Raw genomic sequence first — 27518 nt, 5'->3', positions numbered from 1 at the left:
ATTAAAAGAAACAAAAGACAAGTTTAATTGGTATATAATGTATTCTAAAACACTGTATTCATTGCTATCCTCATTTTAAAGTTATCTCACTTAAGTGTTATATTATAATTCTATTGAAGATGTTGTATTGATAAAGTTATAAACTTATACTTTATATCTTAGGAAATCTTAACAGTCAGCAATGACATTCTAAGAAAAGAAATTATATATACTAACTTGAATATAAAAAAATATAAGCTTTTCTAAGAGATACTGTTTTGTGCTAATTGGTACTGAATTTTGATAAATGAAACACCAACAAGATGGAATCTTAGACTAATAAGGCACTAAACTGAGTACAAAATATCTAAAATATAAAGTACTGGTGTTAAGTGTTTTGTGTCAATACTTTACTGTACTCGAGAATATATCTATTAATTTTAGCTACCACTGTGAATAGACATATATATACACCTTATCTTTCAACCCTGTGTTAAGAATGTTTTGTTTAATGCTATACTGTACCACAGAATATATTTATAGATTTAACAACATTGTATGTAAAGAGATGTAAACACCTTATTTTTATACACAGTATCCTTGTAATACAACATGAACAAAACACTTAACAACCACCCATCTATTAATTGAACTAGTTACCAAGAATACATTATACATGTGAATCAATCTATCAGATTTACTTAAGCTTTTAGTTAAAAACGACTTATATGTAATGTTACAATAGACAATTAAAGAGAATACTCAGCTGCTGATGAAATTCCAACACAAGATTAAGATAGATGATTTCTCCTTTTGCTATCCTCAATGATATTTATTGTATACTAGCAGAGATACCTGGCATTGCCTGTGTCACATGGAATTGAAGAATTAAACTTTTCTTTTGTATTTTCTCTAATAAACTGGAATACCTATGATTTGAATTTCATCAAAATTGAAGATTAAGAGTTTTAATGGGGGTTCTTTCCTTCTTTACACACCCTAGCAAAAATTCTAATCATGGCATATTTATCTCATACTACTCATCTTTATGCCCAGATTCCAAAATCCAAATCTTATAAAACCTATTCAAAGGTTTTTGCTCCTGAAAAATGGAGCACATGGAGCTCTAAAATGTGTGAGTTAAGGCCCCTATTGGAGGTGGGGGGTTCTTAAAGTCAACCAGAAAGTTGAATTGTTGGGAATCTTTTTTAACTTGGGCTGTGAGCACGTAACAATCACCATCCGATCGTGGCCGATCGCCAGCCTCATCTGGCTCCTGTGTCGGTGGCACATAAAAAACACCATCCGAGCGTGGTCATCTGCTAGCCTTGTCTGGCACCTGTGTCGGTGGTACATAAAAACACCATCCGAGCGTGGCCGTTCGCCAGCCTCGTCTGGCACCTGTGTCGGTGGCACATAAAAACACCATCCGAGCGTGGCCGTTCGCCAGCCTCGTCTGGCACCTGTGTCGGTGGCACATAAAAACACCATCCGAGCGTGGCCGTTCGCCAGCCTCGTCTGGCACCTGTGTCGGTGGCACATAAAATCACCCACTACACTCTCGGAGTGGTTGGCGTTAGGAAGGGCATCCAGCTGTAGAAACACTGCCAGATCTGACTGGCCTGGTGCAGCCTTCGGGCACCCCAGTTGAACCGTCCAACCCATGCTAGCATGGAAAGCGGACGTTAAATGATGATGATGATGATGATGTCTTATATCTATTGTTCATGAATGTTCACTGGGTTTGTAAAAGAGACCAAAGCTACAGGAAACCAAAAGACGAATGATCACGATAAACAGTCAGCTACCCTATCCTAATCGTTACCATTCCCCAATATAGGATTACAGCTGTGCCAGTCACCAAACAGGTGACCGGCACAGCCATAAAATGCATTACGGATTTATAACAAATGGAAGGGTGTGACCCAACTCAAACATTAACAACTGTGTGATGTGAGAGCTAAGGGGAAATGAAAGTGTTACTTCTGGAGTTTGCCAATGATCACTATAAAACTGAAGAGAATAAATTTGCAATCTATAAATCTCTTTGAATGACCGATCACTTATCTGGAAAGGATTTGAAATCAATGTGACCATCTGGGGACTATCTCTAACCCAGTGATAATAAAAAGACTCAAAAGAAGTCTGCAACCAAATAACTTTACTCAAAATAACACTTTGCAACTAATCAGTGGAAGCAAAGACGCCTCTCCTTTACTTGACAATTTATGCACCAAATTGCAGGAATCACAATCTAAGTATATCTCAAAGGAAACTCTTACACTGAATTACAAATAACACTCATCTTGTATGTTCGGGTGCCTCTACAGCCTCCAAGACTACAATTGTATTCATCTTGGCTTAGGAAAAATAGCTAAATTGTGGAGGTTAAGCCCCCATCAGGGGGTCTTACTAACTCCTAAGAAGTAGAAATGTTAGGAATATTACTTCATTTGTGTCTAATATCTATGGTTAAAATTTTATCAACAGCAAAAATATAAGAATTTTCATGGGGGTTATGGCCTCATTTATACCCACTCACTGTCAAACATATACTGCATTACATCTGTCCTTATGCATAGAATATAATTTCCAAATTTCATAAAGATCCATTCAGTACTTTTAACCTAGTTTGAGATTATAAAAAATTACTAAAATTTGGGAGTTAAGGCCCCCATTAGGGGGTTTTAGAATCCACATGAGAAACGGAAACTTTGGGAATACTTCTTGATGTGTGTCAGTTACCTATGGTTGAAATTTCATGAACATTGAAAATTTATGAATTTTCATGGGGTGTTCTGCCCCCTTGAAGCAACCTCAAATTCAAACCAAACATACTGCATTATACCTGCCCATATGCATTGAATCTAAGTTCCAAATATCATAAGAATTCAGTCAGTAATTTTGGTCCATGAAATCGCATGAAACATATGGCATTCCCTTCTCCTTAGGCTTGGATTTTGTGTTCCATATTTCATTAGGATCGGTGCAGTAGTATTCAAGTCTATAAGTAACACACGAACACACATAAAGACATTGACTTTTATATAATATATATATATGCACATATACATCTATACATATACATGCATACCATACATATACATCTATATATATACATATATATATATATATATATATATATATATATATATATATATTTATATATACATATGTACAAATGTATACATATATATAATGTATGTATGTATATATGTGAGATATATGTGAAATAATAGGTTCACTTTAATAGTTTTGGTATTAATAGTGAAAGTATTAAACTGAAAGTATCTCACATTACAATAGAAAGATGTTATCGTTTCACTTTTGACACGTAATACTGAAATAGTGTAAATGATAAGAGATTGCTCTGGGCTCGCAATAGGCAGGAAGATGAAAATTTTTTGGGCCCATGATACTGCATGGACCCAAAGTAAGGCATGTGTAAAATTTGAATGAAATTAGTTGTGCAGTTCTTGAGTTTTAGGGATTCACACAGATAGACACACACATTCTCATCTTTATATATATATAGATAAAGACAAGACAATTACATGTCTATTATATACTGTGTTGGCTAAAATTTATAGATATATTCTGTAATAAAGTATAGCAATAAACTATTTAGTATAGTTCTTTACCACCAGATTATTTAAGCCTCCTCTTCATCTGCATAAATTGAACCCATATTTAAATATAGAAATGCTCTGTTAAATGCTTTCTGTCAGCAAATTATTAGAGAGAAACATATACCATATTTTAGACTATTTTTACAAGAGGGTCTGTATTCTGGTACCCTCCTTGAGAAAAATTTTCAATAAAGGTTATTAAAAACAACTTAATATATGATAAAAATTGGATATTATTATTTCCTTTTTTCTAATATGAAAAAAATGTAAACAAACTTCATGTGTGGTCCACAAGATTTATAGTACCTTTATATTAATATTCCCTTTTCTCCTGTCCATATATTAATCAACTTTAACATAAATTGCAATAGCAAATGCTCCCAAGCTAAACAATAAATTTATTATTATTACATTACTAAATAAAATTTCTCATGAATATTAAGTGTTAAAGTAAAACTATACTCTTAGATTTAGTATTCCACTCATATTTCAAGGCTGTAATATCCTTAAATAATTTACAGCCAATCAACATATTAAAATCAGATGCTCCATATTGGAATAGGTGTTAAAATCTTATCTCATTCTACTTTATTTACCTGAACATATTTCAGCAATTCTATATACTTAAACAGAACCTTTCCAGTTAAACTTCTTAGCACGAGGGATTTTAACAACCTTTATCCAACACATCATCATAACAGCTAAATTTGCATCTAAAACATACTGAGTAAAATGATATTCTGGAAATCAGCATCTTTTTAAGTTAACCTCTATGATAACACAAAATCTGACATTCATAACAACTGTTGTTTTGAATAGAATATATAATTATCTAAATCTCATAATTTTTTTAAATGATAGAACAAATATTTCTGCTTTAAACTAGAGTAAACAAAATTATATTTCTTTATTGTGAAAGTAAAACTGGTGAGGTTAAACTTCTTTCTTCATACTAGTTTCTTGAAATGTTTCTAGAGATTTTTCTATTTACAATAATCTAATTTTTGCAATAATAACCTCTAATAAGAATATGCCAACCTTGTCTCATTCAAAAGCAACAAAACACACTCTTAGTCATGAGCAGTATTTAACTACAGTTCAAGCATCCTAATGATTGGCCCTTCTCTTCAGTACCCAATAATTATTGATACTATAAAACTCATGCAAGGCCCACAATGAAGTATTACTCTCACGTTTGAAACAGTGATGTTGCTGCTGCATCACATCCAACAATGACACACCTGAGTGACTGGCATAAAATCACTCAGTCATGCTCCACTCTCTGGCTTAAAAGTGCACTATATTTTCTCTCTGCCATTTCTACTATTCTATAGTGGCCTCAGCTCCTTAGAGCTAGTTGGGCTCATACACTTCCCCTCAGGAATTCCTGCCCCCTCATCTCTCCTCCTTTCATCATCTTTGTTATAACCAATATCCTAGGACCTTCATATCATATTTAGTCTATCCTTCGCAGAACATTGACCTTCTAGAATTTTAAGTGCTGACTTGCATATGTTCAAGAGAAACATTAAAGGATCAATTACACTGATTCTGAAAGGCCTACAAAAATCACAGACACAGTCTCTTCCTCCCAACCAAACATGTAAAAAGAAATCAAATAAAATAAACAAAAAATATCTGAATGTTTTCAATATTACTCTATAACTATACCTTTCTAAAACTATAGAATTATTTCTATTTTGTAACATCAGACATCTTATTTCTTCAAATTTCTCACCTGTAAATTCATAAATATTCTTTTTTATCTTTCTACAGTCATATTTGTTTGCAATTTTTACTTTTCAGTATCATATTTAACAACTTTCAATTACACACCAAATAAGCCTAAAACTGTATTTCTACTATGATATAACATCTGTCCTCTGGAAGAAGTCTACAACTAAATTCTAATTCCAACTCTCATTTTAAGAAAAACTTATTCATATAAAATAAGAACAACATGTTGTATTATACTTGTAAAATATAGACAATAGTCATAACTATAAAATTATCATATAGATCAGTTTCCTAATGGACATCTGTATATACAATATAAGTAATTTTAACTGAGTTAAGAAATGCATACCTATTTAGACTTAGCTTTACAGGGAGCAATAAGCATATAGGAATTCATATTTACCATTTCTTTACCATCAACAGTATCAGAATCCCCTAAAGACAGCAGAATATTGGACATTTCTTTAAAATCTTTAGCCAAATACAAAAGATTAGATTCACAAATTTGAGGAGAATAATCCTGAAAATCCTTGTTTTCTTCACATGGTCTTTGTAGCTGGTTTGCCATTACATCCAAAACCAAAAGCCTAAAGATAGAAAACAGGTTAGAGAGAATACAATATACCTTTTAGCATTTAAAATATGCCATATCCAACCCAAACAATCTACCTGTTTCATGCTCAAACTTGTCAGATATAGTCTCTCACATCTACCTTACAATGTCATTTTAAAAATATACCATCACATCATTGAAATCACAAAGTTACAAGATAATGTATGATTAATTCAAAACAATGTGAATAAATAAGCATTATATTTAACAAGGTAATCTGAATGCTAAAGGGCTAGATATCTATAAGAACAAAGTATAAGAAACAAAAGTATATTATTCAATATTCTGGCTGGGTTCCAACCTGGGCTGAAAGTATATTAAGCATAAACAAAGATCAGAAATTTAAAAGTCTACCCTCCTTCAGCCTATCTTATTTATATGGGGTATGTTCAAAAGCGACAAGAAAATATTACAGACAACTAAAAATAACAAAGTAACTGTTAGTGAAGAGGAAAAGAAGCTGTAGCAGCTAAGTTTATGGGATGTTTATGAACTACAAAACATATATTAATGTGTGAGGATTCCCACTGTTATGATTTTGAGCACTATCGAATGGAATGAGACAGAAGAAATGGATAATGGAAGAGAAAATGGGATATGAACAAGAGCACCTTACAAAGCAATTTGATAAAGAGAGAAGAATACAACTGTTGCAATGTTTAGCGCACGCACACAACAGGCCTCTTTCAGTTTCCATCAACCAAATCCACTCACAAGACTTGGGCTGACCCAGGGGTATAGTAGAAAACATTTGCCCTGAACCTGGAACCATGTGGTTGGGAAGCAAACTTCTTAACCACACAGCTACGCCTGCAACACAACAAAGTATTTTGGCCAAAGATTCTGAAGTTAAGCATACAAACATGTGGACATGCATGTATGCTTACACACAAAAATACATGCCAACAAGGCATGCACACACACACACACACACACACACACACCATAATAGTGTATTAAATTTCAGAATATTCACTTACTTCTGTTCATTATCCATTTGTGGATACATCACAGAGATGAAATCCTCAACAAGTAAAAAATCTTCCAGAACAAAAATCCTTTAGATAAAAAGAAAAAAGAAGATAAATACATCAAAATGTATCAATATATCAACATACTTCATTACTTATTAATACAGAGAAGCAAGAATTCTTTATTTTTTTAAGATATAGAGATAGAATAATAAAATTTATTCAGGATACTGTTAAGTTCATCTTATCCTATATTTGATTTTATTTTTAATCCATTATTTCAATTGACACCTCCATTTTCTGGGGACATATTTTGATTGGGATTGAAATCACAAGCACTGTACTGAATTCTTTCATTTTTTCACTGATTCCAGTCATTGGTTTGTAATCATACTTCAACACCACCTTCAGGATTTTTCAATTATAATCTCGGGTACTTATTTTATCAGCCTCATAGAACTGAAAGCAAAGTTCATCTAGATGGGATGTTTGATTCTGTCTTGATTACATTCTTTTACAAGGTATTTTTCATTTGATGCATTGATTATGCCATTCCACACTGATATAGCTATCAGCATATTGTCACCATCATTTAACATCTACTTTTCCATGCTTGCATGGGTCAGATGGAATTGGTTGAGGCAAACTTTCTAAAGCCAGACACCCTTCCTATCAGTGAAAGCAAGGTAATGTTCCCCCACAATGAGACATGTTATCATAGATGATTAGGAATCAAAGGACTCCATTTGTTTGATGGTGATATTTACAACTATCATGACAGTAACATGTACACACACATGTACGTGTGTATGTATAAGTGGCCCTTCAGAAATTGAACCTCCTTACGATACTCCCTGGGAGTTCATGGTATGAAATTCATTGTCATTGCTCTGATTTGATCGTCAATGCCATGTATTTAGTTTAAAATGCAGTAAAAATAGGGGGATCAGTGAGGCCCCAATTAGGTGGCCCTTAAAAAAATAGACCCTCCCTCTCCTTAAGACATACCCTGGAATTAGGGGAGTTGCTGGTCTCAGTTTCGTTGTCCTTGCTACAACAGTCTAGGAGGAGTTAACGAACATAAAAATGTAATGGACAGATAAACAGATAAATTTTGTAGTTCATGAAACTTATGTCTAGTATATTAAATAAGTTTTCCAATGCTATTTAATCATATAATCACAGATACTATTGTACTTTCATGAGACTCTGAATGTACTCAATAATAGCCTTAGTAATTTCCATTGCAAAACTTAACACCCTGTTGCACATAACAGTATATTGCTGAATATAAATTTCAATAAATTCAGTACATAATGTAATTTTTACCTCCATTAGCCCTCATAAAGATTCCCGTTATTTGCATAGTTATATCTATTCTTCTATAAAAGCATGCAATTACCTCATACTTTGGCATTGCACTGAATGCATATCTACCGTCAATATCACTTTTCCCCTGATGAAGGAGACATTCTCCGAAAATGAATTTTAAGATTTATTTTTACCCAGACAGCCATTGGAATATTTTCTAGAAACGGCCGTTGGAATATTTTCTTTTAATATGTAACCTGAAACATTATATGCCACAGGTACTCATTTTCAGCTAAGTTCTGGAGCAACATGAAAAGAAGTGCCTTGCTCAAGGACACAACATGGCACCTGGTCTGAGAAATGAACCTACAACCAAACAATTGCAAGCCCAATGCTCTCATCATAAGGCCACACATCCTCACACATTTGGATATAAAAGTTACTCCCATTCTTTCCGGTTTTAACTTTTACACAACTTTTACAACACAATTTTTTCAACAGTTAACAACTAGACAAGTTCATTGGACACACTGGCACCACCGAAAAACTTTTTTTATTAAGTTACACAGTGTTTAAGAGCAAACTTTCTTTGCTGAATCACCTAGGGAACTTTAGTTAGTACAGCACGCATGCACACACACAAATTAGGCATTTCAATAATTTTAAAAACCAAAAAGAACAAGAAATAATGGTGAAGTTGAGCAGAAGATTTTAAGCCAAAGAAATACTTGAAGCCTCAGTGCAAAGCCTAATAATCCTCACTTAGACTTTACTACTAATAGGCAAGATTTAGAACAATAACTGCATCACAGGAGGTCCCCTTGTTTGGAATTACTAAACAAGACCTCCTGTGATGAAACTATAACAGTCAATAAAACATTATCGTAGAAGAAATACAACGAAGCATAAAGTTCTACAAAGATATGCCAAAATAGTTAAACAATGAAGAAAAAGTAATTGCATCACGCCAAACTTTTTTTTAAAGATGGGAAAAAGATAAACAATTATTTCACACCTTATTTTGTGCTCAGATTAACAAAAGTCAATAGGGTGAAAACAAAACTGTCAGCTTATAATGCTTCAAAAGATATGGCTTTTTTAACTGTGTTACGATCAGGCAAATTCTTATGTATAAAAGGGGTGAACTTCTGAATGCAACTACAGAAATTGTACAATCAGTGAATTAATATTCAAAGATGAAATTATGTAACAAAAGGTATAATACCCAAAGAATTTCATGTCCAGACCTTGATTGCCCAAAGGTAGGTGGTAAACGGTCTGATCCGTATGCAGCTCTCTCTCGTATTTTGTACTATCCATGCAATACAGTTGCTGTATTCTGAACTCTCCCCCATTCGATTTTCCTTTTCTCTATTTATCAGGAAGTAAACGAGATTACCTGTCTTGTCCTTTGTTCACTTCCTGTGTGTGTGTATATATATATATATATATATATATATATATATATACCTACGTCATTTCAACTCTGCCAAAAAGGTCGTTATATATCTCTCATCACAAATGCTTATCTCTCCTCATTCAGAAAACATTGTAAGTTCTCTTCCTTCATTATATTTTCTTGTTATTTGCACTGATTATAGATATACATAACAACTGCAAACTGTCTGACAAACCAACCAACTAAACTTTACATATATTTTTATGCACAACCTAAGAACCAGGTACACCATGTCTACATTTACAGAAATATAGCTCTTTGAGGGCATGCTGCTCTTCCTCATGATTTTCAGGCACAAAGAAACTGCCATCACATTTAGCAAAAACATAAGATGAGCATGGCTGAAACATCTTTGATCAAAAGTCTATTTAGTCAGGGCTACAATAAAATGAAGTAACAAAAGCCTACAAAATTGCAAAAATTACTTACCCCCATTCTGAATCTTCTTTTTTGAGCATGTCCATAACAGCTAAAATAAGGGATTGCATGAGTGGGTCTTTAACATCAATTGGACGGATATCTGCATTTGGCTGGCTAATTAAGGTAGCCAAGCAATTGTGAACTACCATGCAGGTATAGTGACCCAAATTCCAATCACAACTTGATAACAAAAGACTAGAAAACAACAAAAAAAAGGTAATTAGTGACAACAAATACAAGAAATAATAATAATAATAATAATAATAATAATAATCCTTTCTACTATAGGCACAAGGCCTGAAATTTGGGGAGGGGATAAGTTGATTACAGCGACCCCAGTACTTGACTGGTACTTAATTTCATCAACCCCAAAAGTTTGAAAGGCAAAGTCAACCTTGGCAGAATTTGAACTTAGAACGTAAAGATGGATGAAATGCAGCAAAATATTTTGCTTGGCATGCTAATGATTCTGCCAGCTCATTGCCTTAATAATAATGATTTCAAATTTTGGCACAAAGCCAGCAATTTCAGGGGAGGAGTAAGCCGATTACATCAACCCCAGTACTCAACTGATACTTATTCTATCAACCCCCAAAAGGATGAAAGGCAGTCAACCCCAGCCACATTTGAACTCAGAACGTAAAGACAGATGAAATGCTGCTAAACATTCTGTCAACTCACTGCCTTAATAACAATAATGATGATGATTTCATTTATTTTCCACAAGGGCAAAGGATGAGGGGGGTGGACAATGCAAAGACAGACATAATGAAAAAATAAATGAAAGAAAGAAAGAATACACAGGACATAGCATACAAAAGTTAAAAAAAAAGTGGCAGGGAGAATGATAGGGATGTGGCCCTCCTGATACAGGAAGGCCTCTAGGGATAATTGAGGAACCCCACTGTCCGAGATTTCCCTGAAACCCCAGGAGCAGGTGCCCTCTCTAATTCCTTCTCTCCAACTCACAGGTCTACACTATCCACTCTTGCCATTTTCACAACTTTCACCCACCTTTCAGTAAACTCACTCGAGGACAGCACTTCCCTCTTCATTCTCAATTTCCTTTTCAAGTGAAACTTGAAGAAGTCAATGAGAGCTCTAGCAAAGAGGAACGTATCTGTCTTCATACCTTTCAGCCTTGTCCACCAAACAACCTCTTTCACCACAGCCACCAGGCAAAAGAAAACTGCCTCGCCTGCCCAATTGAAGGAGAGCAACAGTGCAATCATCACTACAGACTTGGTCAACAGACGGATCCATCTCACACATGACAGCAACTGTTCGACATAACCCCACATATCAGCAATGCCCAGACACTGAACAAGGCCATGCAGAATATTTTCATCACTCTGTGCACACCTCGAACAAGCCTGTCTGACAGCACATCTGTGCCTATAGAGTCTATCTCAAACCAGTAGAGCCCCCCACCCACCCACCCAGTAGCACTGCCAGGCCAAGGACATCTAGAAATTATCCATGATAGTTCCCAACTGGAAAGTTCACTGGAACAGACTAGCCAGTTCATTCTCATCAGCACCCAGACTCTCCTCATGAATACTGTCACACTTCCCTGACAGTAATCCTCTATAAATTTCTAAAGCGGAACATCCACCAATCCCATTGCCCAACTGATAAAGGGCTGTGAGCACCAGATAACATTCTAGGTGCCAGGCGCCCAGTCTTGGTCGTTTCTTCACCCAAGACTGCAGCTCCATCAAGGAGACGAGCTGAGGAAATATGCAAAATATTCTAAATATCCTGCTCATAAATAGTTATTTGACTTTAGTTGTTTAATGACCAACTAATTTTAGATAGAGTACAACAAATTTACATAATTATGAGTGTTGGATGGAATGTTTCACAGCATCTGTTTTGATAAACTATGCTCTAAGTTCAAATCCTGCCATGGTCAACTTTGTCTTTCGTCCTTTCAAAGTCAATTAAAAAAAAGGTTCGATCCACAGTATTTAATTGGTGGAAGTACTGAAGGGTTAAGATAGATGCCTTTTGTATCTGCTCTGATTGTGTACTTTCTGACTCTGACATAAGTGGAGCCAATCTGTATTGGCCTCAGGCAGCAATCTATTTTTTGGACAAACAATGGTGGTGTGGAGAGAGAAGAGATTTGCATACATGAGAAACTGCCACTCTTCTTCAAAAAAATCTTGCCTAAGCCTACACATAGTTGTGCAGATTTATGATCAACCTTGATCAATGGAGGCCTCTAAAAACATCTGAAATGTGAATACCTAAAATAAATAGCAATCCCAAACTACAGATCAAAGACTTTTGTCATTAATCCATTAAATTTCTCATAGGACTTAAATTGAGATTACCAATGTGAAATCATTGCAACAAATTGGAATTAAACTTACTATTCACTACATTATGCTGTGCCTACAATAAATCATGTTTGTCATTTAATTCTGCAAATAAAAATTTTCTAAATAATTATAATAAATAAATATTTTCTATAATTTCACATGATAAATATATTAATAAACATAAATAGCTCACTAAAAGCTACTTTATCAGTAATAAAAACTACAGCAACAATTGTGTCTTACATTACTATTACAAGAACATCTGGAGACGCATCTGTTTCATGGACCTTCACGAAATTTAATAAGAATGAATTGAAAAAAATTCTACCATAATTAACAACTAATAACATCCTTGTTAATAAAAATAGCAGCTAAATTTCCTTCAAATCCAACCATCTTATAATACACAATACGCACTGGATAATTGGATCCTGGATGTATCATCAAGGGTAAAGATGGAATGGTCTTGGATGAAATGCCTTTGACCACAGGTCAGGTCAGCTCAAACAAAACTGACTTGGGGACAAACAATAAGAAAACACCTAATCTCTCTGACATTGCATGTGTGCTCACTTGATCTGTTAGAAACAGAAGTAAAACTTCTTTCAACTCATTCCTTATTATCTTAGATAAAGATACTTTAGAAAATGTAGTCTTAGGTACACTCTGTCTGGATAGAAAACAAGATGGTTGTTACTAGAATGCCTTTGATCAAAGTTTGCTCAATCAGAGCTAACTTGGGTTAAAATCAACACCACCTAATTTATCATAGTAAAAGACAATGACAAAGAATTTATACCAAAACTTCATACAAATAAACTCCAAAATTTCAACTTACACTAAAAACTCATTTTGTCGCCCAGCAACACTAAAATTGGAGTTCAAATCTCAAAAATCAATTCAAAACAGGTTTAACATTTCACACGGGAAATCAGTATTAAGTTCAGTCTTAGAAAACATGCTAAAAACATTGAAAAAGAGAAGGAAAAAAACTCAAACCAAACAAAAGGTCTGACCTCTTCTGAACTGAAAAGCCTGCAAACATTAAACAGTTTGGTGCAGGGGTTGTTGGTAAATGGGTAACACCCTCCAGTTAACTGTAAAGTTACTTCCTCTAACAACAAACTGAGAAATCCTCTCAATAAAACATAACAAAGACTGCCTCCACATCAAAAGAATAATTAAATAAAAATAACAGGTAAATAGTTTATTTCAGTCGTTGATTACTTAAACCAAGAAAATATTTGAAATGAAAATATATAATAATAAAAATAACAAGAAAGCTTCCACATAGTGTTTTTGATAATAAATCTTTTTTAGAAGTTTATCAATGAAGAAAAAAAACTTACAATCTTGAAATTTAACTAAATAACACATTAACATGTTTTTAGAGCTGTAATCTAATTAGATGGCATAGAAACAGAATGAAAAAAATATTCTAAAACACTTTGTTATGGAATCTACATTGCAAAGTTTGTTGAATTAAACCATATCAAAATGAATACAATGATAATCTAGAGAAAATATTTTATGCTCAGTATAAACATATTTTTCCATATTGGAATGGGTTAATTGAGTTTATATTATTAATACCATCTGCCTACCTCTGTGCTCTGTTAGATTACTCTTCCTGAGATCAGATTTAACTACCAAAATTTTGTGCCTGAACTCTGAACCAGCTGTCATCAACCCCCAATTCAAAAGACATCTGCACCTATTTCATGTTATCCATTCTCAAACTACCTTAGCCACTTTCCTTTCATCTCTCTCTATATATAAACGGCAGTTTGTCTGTGCGTTTTCTGTGTGTCTGTTTTCTCGTACCCTCACTCTGACCACGGCTTTCAACCGATTCTGATGAAACTTGACACACACATAGCCCAATGTCATAATTCAAAACTAACGCAGCGAAAATTTTGAAAAGTTCCCCCAGTTCCGAAAAAGATCGATAAATTCGACATGGGGTCGAGAATCAAAAACCCAAACCACAGACCGTCTAGGGGACGCAACTCCACCTTTTTTAACTCTCAAAAAAAATTTACCATCATTTTTTTTCCATTTTTTTGCTATTTTTTGGCTATAACTCTCTAAAAATGCTTTATAGTTATTTCCCTTACAAACCTGAGCAACGCCGGGCGATACTACTAGTTATAATTAAAAAAACAAATTTCACTTAATGAGTTGAGTCCACTCTTGGACTCACTTGTTCAGCAAAATTAAAGTGGAAATCAAATGGAATTTATTCCACCTAATGTTTTACTGTTGTACGTAATAACTTTCTAATACAGCCTATCTTACAACAGAAGAATAATCTATCTTCCTCTTCTAAATCGACTGGTTTACACAACATCTCAACTACTTTGAATCTTGAGTCAATGAGAGAACTTCTATATGGTTGGTCAATCTGCTAGAAACAGCAACCAAATCTCACTGAAATACACTCTACTGTTTTTTGGTTAGAATATCTAAGATGAGAAATAATTATTATGCTCTGCTGTATATTCAGTCTATAGTTCTTATTTTCTTTGTTATAGTCATAACATTTCAGTCACTGTAAAGCTAAAGGAATATCATAAAGCAGTAATCCATTGTGAGACAGATGATGATATACACACACACAATATGGAACAAGCAAGTGGCATCAAAAGCATGAGAATAATTGTACAACAACATCCTTGGTATGGACAACGGAATGAGAACACTCTACCCAATGGACTGAACAGAAGATTTGATTCAAAGTTTAGAAAATATTACTAGATGTGATGAGCACCTAAAGAAGGCCAATGGAACAATAACTGAAACACTGTGACAATAACAATCAAGAAGAGAACACCAGTCTGAATATATTGGTGTATAAACACAAAAATGGATACAGAGGGTAAAATTGTTCTGGATGCAGTGTACCCAGAAAGAATAGTCAAGTATAAATTGCCTTGACCATAGATGTGCACAATCAAGCCTAACCCAGGGTTAAATAACAGCAACAACAGCTATTTTGAATGTTCACAATAGATTTAGATAGAAAGAGATTATATTAATTTCATCATTGTACCTAAGCATTCAAATATCATTTCACTGTTATTCTAATACTACAAAACCATTCAGTTCTATATTTAAGAGATGAGGAATTATGTACATTATTTACACAATTTACATTTGACAGATATTTGTCCTCATCTTGTTTGTTGTTAACACAACGTTTCGGCTGATATACCCTCCAGCCTTCTTCAGGTGTCTTGGGGAAATTTCAAACCTGGGTTCTCATTCCTAAGGTATTTTCCGTTGTTGTTGTTATCATTATTATGATTATTGGAATCGAACTTGGAATCTTGGGGTTAGAAGCCTGCGCTCTTAACCACTACGCCATATGCCCACAGGCATATCTGTCAAATGTAAATAATGTACAAAACCATTAGTTACATTACTTCACAATGTAGTAGAATTAGTTTTTCTCTTCCTCTGTACATGGTAACCATTTCCACAAACCAATGAAGGCATTATATAGTCATATGACCAACTAGAAATGACAGCTAAATTTTCTTCAAACCACACCCTAACATCTTTAAAAATAAGGCATATTGGATAATGTAGTCCAAGGTACACTGTTACTGAGGGAAAGAAAGAATATAAAAGACAATCTTACTAAAATGCCTTTGATTATAAATCTGCTTGATCAGGGCCAACATGAAGCTAAACAACAGTAACAACACTTCTATTCATTCCAAATTAAAGATTGATAATTCCATTTATAGAGTACAAACTATCTTCATAGATAAATTTTACCTATGTAACCTGTTTTGATGGCATATAGAGTTACTTGTGAATGCATTTGATAGCTCAATTGATACCTAAAGATGTTCAAGAAAATTGTAATGTCATCCTATAAAAAATACCTTTTCGTGCCCTCCTACTGATCCTTATGCTGATTCCATTTTGATATTCTATCACAAAAAAAAAACATTATACAAAATACCTCATAAGTACTATAATGGCCTCTGTTCCTCAGAACTGGCTAGATTCATGTCACCTACACTCAGATATTCCTGACCCACTCATCTCCTCTTCATTTCTTACTATGACCAATCCTCACAGGCCTACACTAACCTCTATTCTCAGTTCTTCCTTCACAGAATGTGAACCATCAGTAGTTTCTTCCCTAGTCAGGTCTCTCCCATGGTTACTGACTTACAAAAATTTTAGAGGAATATTAATGGCATCAATCTCATTGGTTCTGGAGGGCCTCTGAAAGCCATTAGCACTACTTATTCCTCCAAATTCAGCAAGTAAAAAAGAAAAAAGACTATTTAATAGTTAACCCTCATGTAAAATCCTAACAGGTTTGGGACATATTCATTTTGAAATTAAATTTTAAATTTATTACATTTAGTAAATGCATAAAAAAAATATTAAATAATAAATAAGGGTTTTAAATTTTGGCACAAGGCCAGCAATTTTAGGAAGAAGGGTTTATAGACAATTACATTAAGCCCAGGGCTCAACTGATACTTATTTTACTGATCCCCAAAACGATGAACAACAAAGTCAACTTCAGCAGAATTTGAAATCAGAAAGTAAAGAATCAGAAGAAATGCCACAAAACATTTTATTCAACATACTAATGAATAAAAGGAGTAAATAATAATAATAAAAAAACAGTTCAAGATGCAAAATATGTGGAGAAAATTATAATTATTGCAAAAGAAATATAATGTAAAAGTATTAAATTATTGTGACAATAGGCTTAATATATCAAAGTAAGGCTTTTCTTTAATCTTTCTTCAGATTACCAAGCTGAAAAATATTTACCAGTCTTCATGTATGATTGAGTGTGCCATGCAAAATAAAGTCCTCACTTATGCAAAAATGTTCCAGATATTTATACATTTGGTCAAACTATATAAACAAAGGACAAATAATTTGGATTGTGGCCATGCTGGGGCACTGCATTAAAACGTTTAATTGAACAAAACTTCAGTACTTGTTTTTCAAAATCTGGAACTTATTCTATTAGTTTCTTTTGCCAAACCACTAGGTTTCAGATACATAAACAAACCAACACCAGTTGTAAAGCTGTGAGGGGACACACATATCAACACACACACACACACGACGATCTCCCACACAGTTTCTTTCTACCAAATTCACTTGCAAAAGCATTGGTCAGCAAGCTGGCAGAAATATTAGCATGCCGGGTGAAATGCTTAGCAGTATTTCGTCTGCCACTACGTTCTGAGTTCAAATTTCACCGAAGTCAACTTTGCCTTTCATCCTTTCGGGATCGATTAAATAAGTACCAGTTACACACTAGGGTCGATATAATCAACTTATTCCATTTGTCTGTCCTTGTTTGTCCCCTCTGTGTGTAGCCCCTTGTGGGCAGTAAAGAAATTAAAAGCATTGGTCAGCCAGGGGTTATAGAAGAAGACATCCACCAGAGGTGCCCTACAGTGGGACTGAACCTGAAACTACATGACTGCAAAGTGAGCTTCTTAACCACACATCCATAAGGATTTGAAAACTATTTACAAAATGATTGTGAAGGTATAAATGATGATGTTGAAGTGAGAGCTGCCAGAGACAAAACAATGATTACACTGACAAATCAACAAAGAAAAACATGGGCTTGTTTTTATTCATTTTATGAATCCACACAACACTGTGTTTAAAAAAAAAAAGAAAGACAAAAAACGTTAGTCAGTTGGTAGTAGCTCCTGTAAAACTAGTAAGAGAATAAACTGAAAATTTTTTAATTATTTGAAATGGAAAAATTTAAATGTACATGGTTAAGAAGCTTCTTTGCAGCCATATGGTTTTAGGTTGAGTCCCAATGCACAGCACCTGGGTCAAGTGTCTTCTACTATAATTCCAAGCTGACCAATGCTTTGAGTGAATTTCGTAAACAGAAACGGCATGGAAACCTGTGAGATATATATATGAGTGTGTGTGTGTGTGTGTGTGTGAGCGTGTAGGGGGATGGTCATCATGTTTGTCCCACCACCACTTGATAACTGGTGTCACTTCGTTTACACCAAAAGAGATTAATAGAATAAGTACCAGACTTAAGAATAAGCACTGGTGCCAATTTGTGCAAATAAACCTTTTTAAGATGGTACTCCAGCATAGCCACAGTTCAATGACTGAAACAAGATAAATATATCAGAAAAATATAAATATCATAATTACGGGAAGTCAGGAGAGAAACTGCTCCAAACAAGTATTTGATTGTCATAGTTATTCACCACAGCATTACCAATGAACTGTACAGCACAACAGAGTTGGACTTCAGCTACAAGGAAAGAAAAATTAATGAAATTTACTAACATGCTAAAATACACGCACATTTTATTCTAAATACATCCAAATTAGTTCTATCACATTTTCAAGTTGACCAAATTTATAGATCTTCATTACAATGTTTCATTATGTTACATATTTTGATCGTGTGTGTAATTTGAACACACAAATGCTGAATAATGTAAACCTTCATCTTTCTCTCTCCTTTTTTCTTGTGTTTTCTCTTTCTATTTTTTCCCCAATTCTGCTATTTCTGTTTCTTTGTCGTCTCTTCTTTAAATTTTTACCATTTAGATTATTACTTCCCTTGGCATAACACAGAAAACTTACTGATTACAAGAACAAGAATAATGTCTTAAAATTTTTCAAAATAAGAGGGAAGCTGACAAAGACAAACAGGCTGGAATAACGGCTATTAGTTTAATCTATACATAGATCAAATTCCTGTTGCTGTATTTTTACCATTTATTATAAGAAAATTAAATAAAATCAATGTAAGATTCTCTACCTTTTGGGCTATGTCATTTTATTAAACAATATTCTGTTATAGTTAGTGCTTTCAATGATAAACATAGGAAATTACATGAATTTATTTGTTAGGAAATAATTTTTAAAATCTCAAATGAAATTCATAATCCAAAAAATTTTTTTTCTTTTAAATTTCTAAAATATGTCTCTTACCATCTTCACTTCCTTCTTTTAAGATCATACGAATAAAGTCTCGAGCCAGAAGTGGGATTCGAGAGTTTCTGAAAAACACATGAAAAGCATTTATAAAATGGGTAAATTTATCCATAGAAGTAAAATGAACCTTCTTTTCACAGGTCTTGAAATGCTAAAAAATGCCAGCACACAATCAAAATAAGGGATAAACAATTAAACTCCTTTTATCAACAAAAAAATTAAGCATTATCAAATATATACTGAGATTTTTTTTTAAATTGAAGTAAAACTGATTTTGATTTCATTTACCTTGAAATGTAAAGTAGGTTTAATGAGTGCAAAACTTTGCTACAGCTATCAAATTATTGTGCTTGCATAGAGCCAGGGATCAGAGGTAGTCAAGCAAATGTTTAAGAGAAGGTCATAGATCCAACTATAAGGCAGCCTATTTGAATATCTACTTTCTCTTCTGCCAATGTATATATCTATCTACTCTCATAATTCCGATAATTACTTAAACTTAATAACACACAAAAAAAAAAATGAATGGTGGTGTCCCAGCATCGCCAGGGCCTTTGGTTTGGAACATGGAAAAGACAGAAGTGTAACATCCACAGTTATTTCCTAACTAAGGTTATTTTACTTTGACTATCAATTGATATATCTTTTAATGCAGAAATTTATAGATCTTCATTACAATGTTTCATTATGTTACATATTTTGATCGTGTGTGTAATTTGAACACACAAATGCTGAATAATGTAAACCTTCATCTTTCTCTCTCCTTTTTTCTTGTGTTTTCTCTTTCTATTTTTTCCCCAATTCTGCTATTTCTGTTTCTTTGTCGTCTCTTCTTTAAATTTTTACCATTTAGATTATTACTTCCCTTGGCATAACACAGAAAACTTACTGATTACAAGAACAAGAATAATGTCTTAAAATTTTTCAAAATAAGAGGGAAGCTGACAAAGACAAACAGGCTGGAATAACGGCTATTAGTTTAATCTATACATAGATCAAATTCCTGTTGCTGTATTTTTACCATTTATTATAAGAAAATTAAATAAAATCAATGGAAAAAAGTAAGACTTATCCATACCTACAAATGGTGTCTTGGTTATCTTTTGAACCGATGCATGAATTGCGTAAACATCTAAAGACTTCAGTAACTGTCTGATTTAAACCTTTGACTTCTCTTGATTCAGCCAAATAGGTTTCTAGAATTGTACTTGCTGTTTCAAGGAACTCTGAAGAGACGGTCAAGCTACAGAAGAGAATAAATGTATTTATATTATGGAAAGAGTGATGAGGGAGGGGAGAAGGATTGGTGACAGGAGATAATGAAGAGAGGAACAGAGAGGAAGGAAGTAGGAAAGAGTGTGAGAGGAGGTAAAGAAGAGAAAAAAGGGCATGAAGAAGATAAAATTGGAAAGACAAGGTAAGCAAAAAAGAAAAACAAAAAGGATGAAAAAAGAGGGAGAGAAATAGCAATAGTATGAGTAGGAAGAAAAGGAAAGAAAAATAAAGGAGAGAAAAAAAAGAAAAAAAAAGCAAGGTTAAAGAAAAATAGAAAAGAAAATTAACTCAGGGAAGAATAAGGATGGAAAGAGAGAGAAAATGTGAAGCAATATATAGAGAGAATAAATGATGTTCAAACCAACCAGGTTGGGTCTCTCAGACCTGCCTTACAATGTCATTCAAAAAATATACTATCACATCACCAAAATTTCGAAGGTACAAGATAATGTCTGATTAATTCAAAACAATGTCAATAAATAAGAATTATAATACATTTTAATCTGAATGTTAAAGGATTAAATAACATTTTCAGGAATTTTTTTTCTTTAAATCTTGAAATAATTGGCTCTAATTTATTACTGTGTCAATATACTGTAGACTCATTAAGCATCTATCAACTTGACTGTATCAGAATCAAATCCCTCGGTCATGAAGGATACATAGATAAAAAAAAAAGATTTACTTTTTTTGTAACAAGATTGTTTTAATATATAAGAGTATGGCTTCATTATCTTGGGACACTTAAAAATTTATTTTCTATTATTACTTATAATTTTACAATTAGGTCAAGCAATGGAGAAAATGCCATGCAGCATTTATTTACAACCATTTATGTTTCAAGTTCAAATCTTGCAGAGGTTTGATTTTACTTGTATCACAATGCCAGAAGGTAAAGTACATATCAAGTACTGAATCAGTGTAATCAACCATTTCCTTCTTCTAAATCAGAACTATTATCAGCATATTACTACTTCAAATGTAAGGAATCATCATCATTCCTACTACTACTACAACAATAAATAACAGAAATGGTAGAGTGCCAAATTAAACACTGTATACATTTTTACATACACTTCTTTATAATCTGGGTTCAATTCCTGCTAGAGTTCATTTTGTCATTCATACAATAAGTACTTATCAATTACTTGAACCCATTAAATAGACAATAACACTCCTCAGTAAAAAAAAAAATATTTGAAGCCTTGTGCAAAAGTTAGAAATCATCTAGTAAGGTTTATCAAAGACTTTTTGTTACTATTTGCAACCTTATCAATTATATGCCCTCTCTACTTCAAGTCTGTAGACATGTACCTAATCTAAAGACAATGAAGACATCAATCTACTACCTCCATACCATATGAAATGACTAAGAAAAAGTTGTTCATGCCATGAAGAGAGGTGGGTTTCCACATTTTACATAAAGCCCTTCTTTGAAAAAAAATTAGAAGTGTGGTTGGAGGTCTACCACTTACATTTTCATGAGTATATTAACCAAAAAGACAAAAAAAAATCTGATCATGGTTGTGTAAGAAATTTGCTTCCCAATTACATGGTTCTGTGTTCAATCCCAGTGTGTGGTACCCTGGGCAAGTTATCATCTACTGTAGCTTCAGGCTGACCAATGCCTTGTGAGTGGATTTGGAAGACAGAAACTGAAAGAAGCCAATCATGTGTGTGCGCATGCGTATGTCCATCCCCATAATTTAGAGGTTCAGCAAAAAGAGTCCGATAAAGTACCAGGCTTGGAAAAAAATAAGTATTGGGGTGGATTTCTTCAACTACATTTTTCATGGCAGTGCCCAAGCATGGACTCAGTCCAATGACTAAAACAAGTAAAAGATAAGAGATATGCCATAGAAGTACTAGAGCGTAATGTTCAGGCTATAAAATATATTTCTTTATTGTCCACAAGGGGCTAAACATAGAGGGGAAAAACAAGGACAGACAAAGGGATTAAGTCGATTACATCGACCCCAGTGCGCAACTGGTACTTATTTAATCGACCCCGAAAGGATGAAAGGCAAAGTCGACCTCAGCGGAATTTGAACTCAGTACGTAGCGGCAGACGAAATACCTATTTCTTTATTACTTACAAGGGGCTAAACATAAAGGGGACAAACAAGGTAAGACATAGGTATTAAGTCGATTACATCGACCCCAGTGCGTAACTGGTATTTATTTAATCGACCCCGAAAGGATGAAAGGCACAGTCGACCTCGGCAGAATTTGAACTCAGAACGTAACAGCAGACGAAATACCGCTAAGCATTTCGCCCGGCGTGCTACCGTTCCTGCCAGCTCAGGCTATAAAATAGGAAACAAACTAGTATAAGGGAGGTAACTTTTGAAATTCATTAATTTTCTGTAGATAAGGAAAATTTTACATACATGTGAAAATTGATAGGAAAATCAGAATTAGATGTCACAATTCCAACTAAAATTTAAAAAATTTTTTTTCATTTTCTCCGTGGGATTAAAATTTAATTTTTTCATTCTTTTTAATTGATTACACTATCATTTTTAAATACTATTAAATACCATCAAAATTCTGGTAAACTGTTGAATAAAAAAGTGAAAAAGGATTTCTAAAAACCTCCAGCTACATCTATCAGTACTTCACACAACACTCAAATTATAATTCAAAAAATGCTTAATGGCTAAAATCAGAAGTATTTAAGCAACTTCATGAATCTTTTTTTCTGGGAAGTTATTTCCATAGCTGGCAAATTTTTTATTTAATTTTCTTACCACCTCCTAACATTTGGGATTTAAAAAAAAATTTTTTTTAGTGAGTTCACTCAGTTGCAAGCATTAGGCCAGGTTACAAGAAAGGGATAATCGGTGTTTCATAATTTTATAGCATGCTAACACTCTATACACATCCTTAACCTGAAAATCAACACTAAACCTACTAGACAAGTCTTCGTGCTCTCCTTTAAAGCCTCTAGACTAAAATACAACACAGACCCCCAAATATCACCCCCTACTAAACATCTAAACCACACATCCTGAAGGAAGGTACCTGCTTCTATGACCCTCTCCTTTCTTGTTATCAACAACAACTTCCAGTTACTCTAACTTAAATTCTCCTTTCCTCCAAATATGTGATTCCTACAAATCTTCAAAATCCTCCAGCCACCAAAAACTTTCTTACATCAAGGACATATATTTCACTTTACCCCTCTCTGAAGCTATTGTCCTCAGTAACTTTCAGCATTTACAATATTTCTTGACTCTCAAGGTGGTGAGCTGGCAGAAATGTTAGCATACCGAGTGAAATGCTTAACCATATTTCGTTTGTCTTTATGTTCTGAGTTCAAATTCTGCTGAGGTTGACTTTACCTTTCATCCTTTTGGGGGTCGATAAATTAAATACCAGTTGCATACTGGAGTCAATCTAATCAACTAGCCTCCTCCCCCAAAATTTCAGGCCTTGTGCCTAGAGTAGGAAAGAACATTTGACTGTTGCACTGATTGCATACTAATAGCACTGGTACAGAAACTAAATCTCTTTTGCAATTTTCAACTCTTCACAGCAATTAGTTTCATTCTCAACACACATCTTTAAACAACACACCCTTCATCTCTTTCTCACCTGTAACCTCAGCCTTCACCAAACCACTGTATTTGTACCAATCAGGTTCTCCAATCCACTTACCTATCTTGACTACCACTCACTCAGACACACACACATGGCATCAAATGAATACAAGTTTGTCTACATCAGTGGTTCTCAACAAATTTTTTGTCTATAGACCTCTTTGAATCCTGTTTTATTTTGGTGGACCCCCATAGCCATTCAATGCTTAAAAACTAGTTTTACAGATACCTCTATAAACTTGAACTTGTTTAGTTTGAACTATGTAAGACATTAGAGAAAGAAATCTGTTTCTTGCAATAGATACACCAAAAGCAAACATTTTTTTCACATACTTCGATGAGTCCCCAATTTACTATTTTGCATGCATGGACACAATAAAATTTTATATGGACCCTCAGGGGTCACATAGCCCCTAGTTAAGAACCACTGATCTATATGGTTAAATTCTCTTTGCAGCAACGCGGTTTAGGGTACAATACTGCATAGTACCTTGATAAAGTGTCTTCTATCATAGTCTCTGACCAATCAACAAAGCCTTGTGAGTGAAATTCAGTAGATGGGAATTGCCTGCTGTAACACCACCATTTGAACCTGATTCAATATTTCTATGTAATGGCGCAATTCTTACAATATATTGCATCATCTTTCAGGAGAGCATAAATATGTGAGGGAGCAATATCTGCCTTTAGTCTGCTATCAAGTTTCATATAGTTCAGTTGTGCTTTCCAATATGCCTAGATGTGAAAACTTGAGTGAAGACCAAATATCAAAAAGGTTATAGGAATTAGATGAAGAATGGGAAGAAGATAGTAGTGATTCCTTCTATTGCTCTGAAGATGATGGTGAAAGTGATTGTGTGCTGGACAGTTTAGGTTCTGTGGCATCAGATGAAGATGCTCAAAAACAATTATCTGCAAGCCACCCAATTATGAATGAGCAATGTGTTTCTAGAAACAGACAAGAAGTTTGGCATTCTAATCCTCTTACCCAAGCACCAGTAAGAACTTTATCTTGCAATATTGTGTGCCAAGAATGTAGATCATCCTGTTTTGCTAAAAGGTTTTGCGATAGCATTGAAACATGTTTTACTATCTTTATGCGCCAGAATCTTCTTGAAGTAATTCATAAATAGACAAATGTCGAAGATCAGGTTGTTTACAAAAATAAATGTAATTGATCACTCTGAACTAAAGAAACTTATTGTACTGATTATTCTTATGTGTTTGTAAATCTAAATATGAAAAGGTCACAGTTATGGAGACAAGAAGATGTCCACCCAATATTCAACAAACTTATGAGCCAGGGAAGATTTCAACAGATTTTATAAGTATTGCATTTTGATGATGCTAGTGCAAGAAGAAAAAAGAGAAGTGATGATAAATTGGAGTCCATAAGAGAAGTATTTGAAATGTGGAATCAGAATTTGCAAGATGGCTATGTTCCAAGTTCATGCATGATAGTTGATGAACAATTAGTTTCATTCAGAGGCGCTGGCCATTCCGGGTATATATTCCTTCAAAACCAGGGAAATATGAAATTAAAATATGGGCAATATGTGACAGTGAAACATGTTATGACTGGAAAATGCAAATCTACACTAGAAAAGACTGAGTAAAAGGGAGAAAGGCAAATCAAGGTTCAAGAGTTACTGAAGATCTAGTAAAAGAACTTGAAAATACTGGTCACAATATAACTTTTTTTACAAGTCTAGGATTGGCTCAAAAGCTGCTTAGCAAGAAAACTACTCTAGTTGGAACAATTAGAAAGAACAGAGTTGAAATTCCAAGTGTTTTCACAAATGGAAAAAAAAGAAAAATCAACAGCACAATATTTGGATTTCAAAAGGATTCTATGATCCTATCTTATTGTCCCAAGAAAAATGATGTTGTCATACTTATGAGCACAATGCACTCTCAGCCTTCAATTGATTCAAAAAGTGATGAAAAGAAACCTCAAATTATTACACGTTACAACAAAACAAAAGGAGGAGTAGATACCCTAGATAAGATGGTAAGGGCATACACTTGCAAAAGAGTGACTCAAAGATGGCCTGTGGTTATATTCTACAACGTGATTTATAAGTGCAGTGAATGCTTTCATTGTTGCTAAACAGCTTCATTTGCAAAGTTTCAAGGATAAAAGAAGACAGTGCCTAATTCAGTTAGGAAAGGAACTTGCTGGAGTTAATGCTAAGCAAGAACATGACAAACAATCTTCTAGTTGCGCTAACATTTCTCAACCAAACAAGAAAAGAAGACGATCTTCAACCTCATTTGAGAGTCCTCAACCAAAGACAAAAAGGAAGATGTTCATTGTGTGCCCCTGTCCCGCCCCCAAAAGACAGGAAAACTCATACTACATGTAAGAGTTGAAATATCCATGTTTGCCAAGAACATTCTAGTATTGTCTGCATTCACTGCCATAAAGAGCTGTAATTCTGTATTTTTGTAATTTTTTAAATTTATATATTTCTGTAAGCTTGTTTTTTTATTAAATTTGTGAGAAACAGTAATTTTTCATTCACCTGATAGCATATATAATGTAGCAAAGGTAGTTTGAATAAAATTTAATTAAAAGAAAATTATTGGATCCATTGAACCCAGTTAGTAATTGGTGACATACATTTTCTCTGGTAGACCAAGGGTTAGAACCTGCAATTCAGTTTCAAGAAATTGTTCTCGAAGGGAAGTTACTGTGTAAATACAAAATATAAGGGAGATAACTATTTGCAACTGTTGCCATTTACCAGGAAATCAAAATGTTATGAATTCAATTATCAATGAAGACCATAGAAGTATTATAAAACAAATACCAAGACTGCCTTTGTTTATTACTCTATTCAACAGAGGTTGACCTATAGCTAAACAACAGCAAAAGAAATTGTAAATTTATAAAATTTGAATCTACACCAACGTTTACGCATTCATAGTACTAAAAGTGGGAATTGATCCCAAGCATTAATTCGGAAAGACTACCTCCCGTCCCCACCACCACCACCACCATTTCCTCGCAAATATTTGGTGGAGGTTGCGAAAAACCCCAGTTTTCGGATACAGAGATACCGGAAAATTGTCAAAAAGCGGCACTGTGGAATTTCTTGGCCCCACCTTCTCCCCAATTTCTTCATTTTTCACTTTTTTCTGTAACCCTAACCCTAAAACCCCAACACCTTAAAACCCTAACCTTAACCCTAAAATCCTAACCCTAACCAGAAAA

General features: G+C 34.1%; 1 protein-coding gene across 4 annotated transcripts in view; it reads right to left on the bottom strand.

The window, feature by feature from the left end:
• LOC115209754 (ataxin-10-like) overlaps positions 1-27518 on the bottom strand; it is a 61366-nt gene that overhangs the window by 21208 nt on the left and 12640 nt on the right. For all 4 annotated transcript variants that reach the window (XM_029778265.2, XM_036501285.1, XM_036501286.1 and 1 more), the window contains 6 exons: positions 20503-20667; positions 19422-19489; positions 18630-18732; positions 10129-10314; positions 6939-7016; positions 5749-5932 (listed from right to left, as the gene is read on the bottom strand). In XM_029778265.2, coding sequence (XP_029634125.1) covers positions 5749-5932; positions 6939-7016; positions 10129-10314; positions 18630-18732; positions 19422-19489; positions 20503-20667 — 784 coding nt within the window. The remainder of the gene's footprint in view (positions 1-5748; positions 5933-6938; positions 7017-10128; positions 10315-18629; positions 18733-19421; positions 19490-20502; positions 20668-27518) is intronic.

Source organism: Octopus sinensis, linkage group LG3, assembly GCF_006345805.1.
Source record: "Octopus sinensis linkage group LG3, ASM634580v1, whole genome shotgun sequence".
Taxonomy (NCBI): Eukaryota; Metazoa; Mollusca; class Cephalopoda; order Octopoda; family Octopodidae; genus Octopus; species Octopus sinensis.
This window is presented reverse-complemented; position numbering and strand designations above follow the sequence as displayed.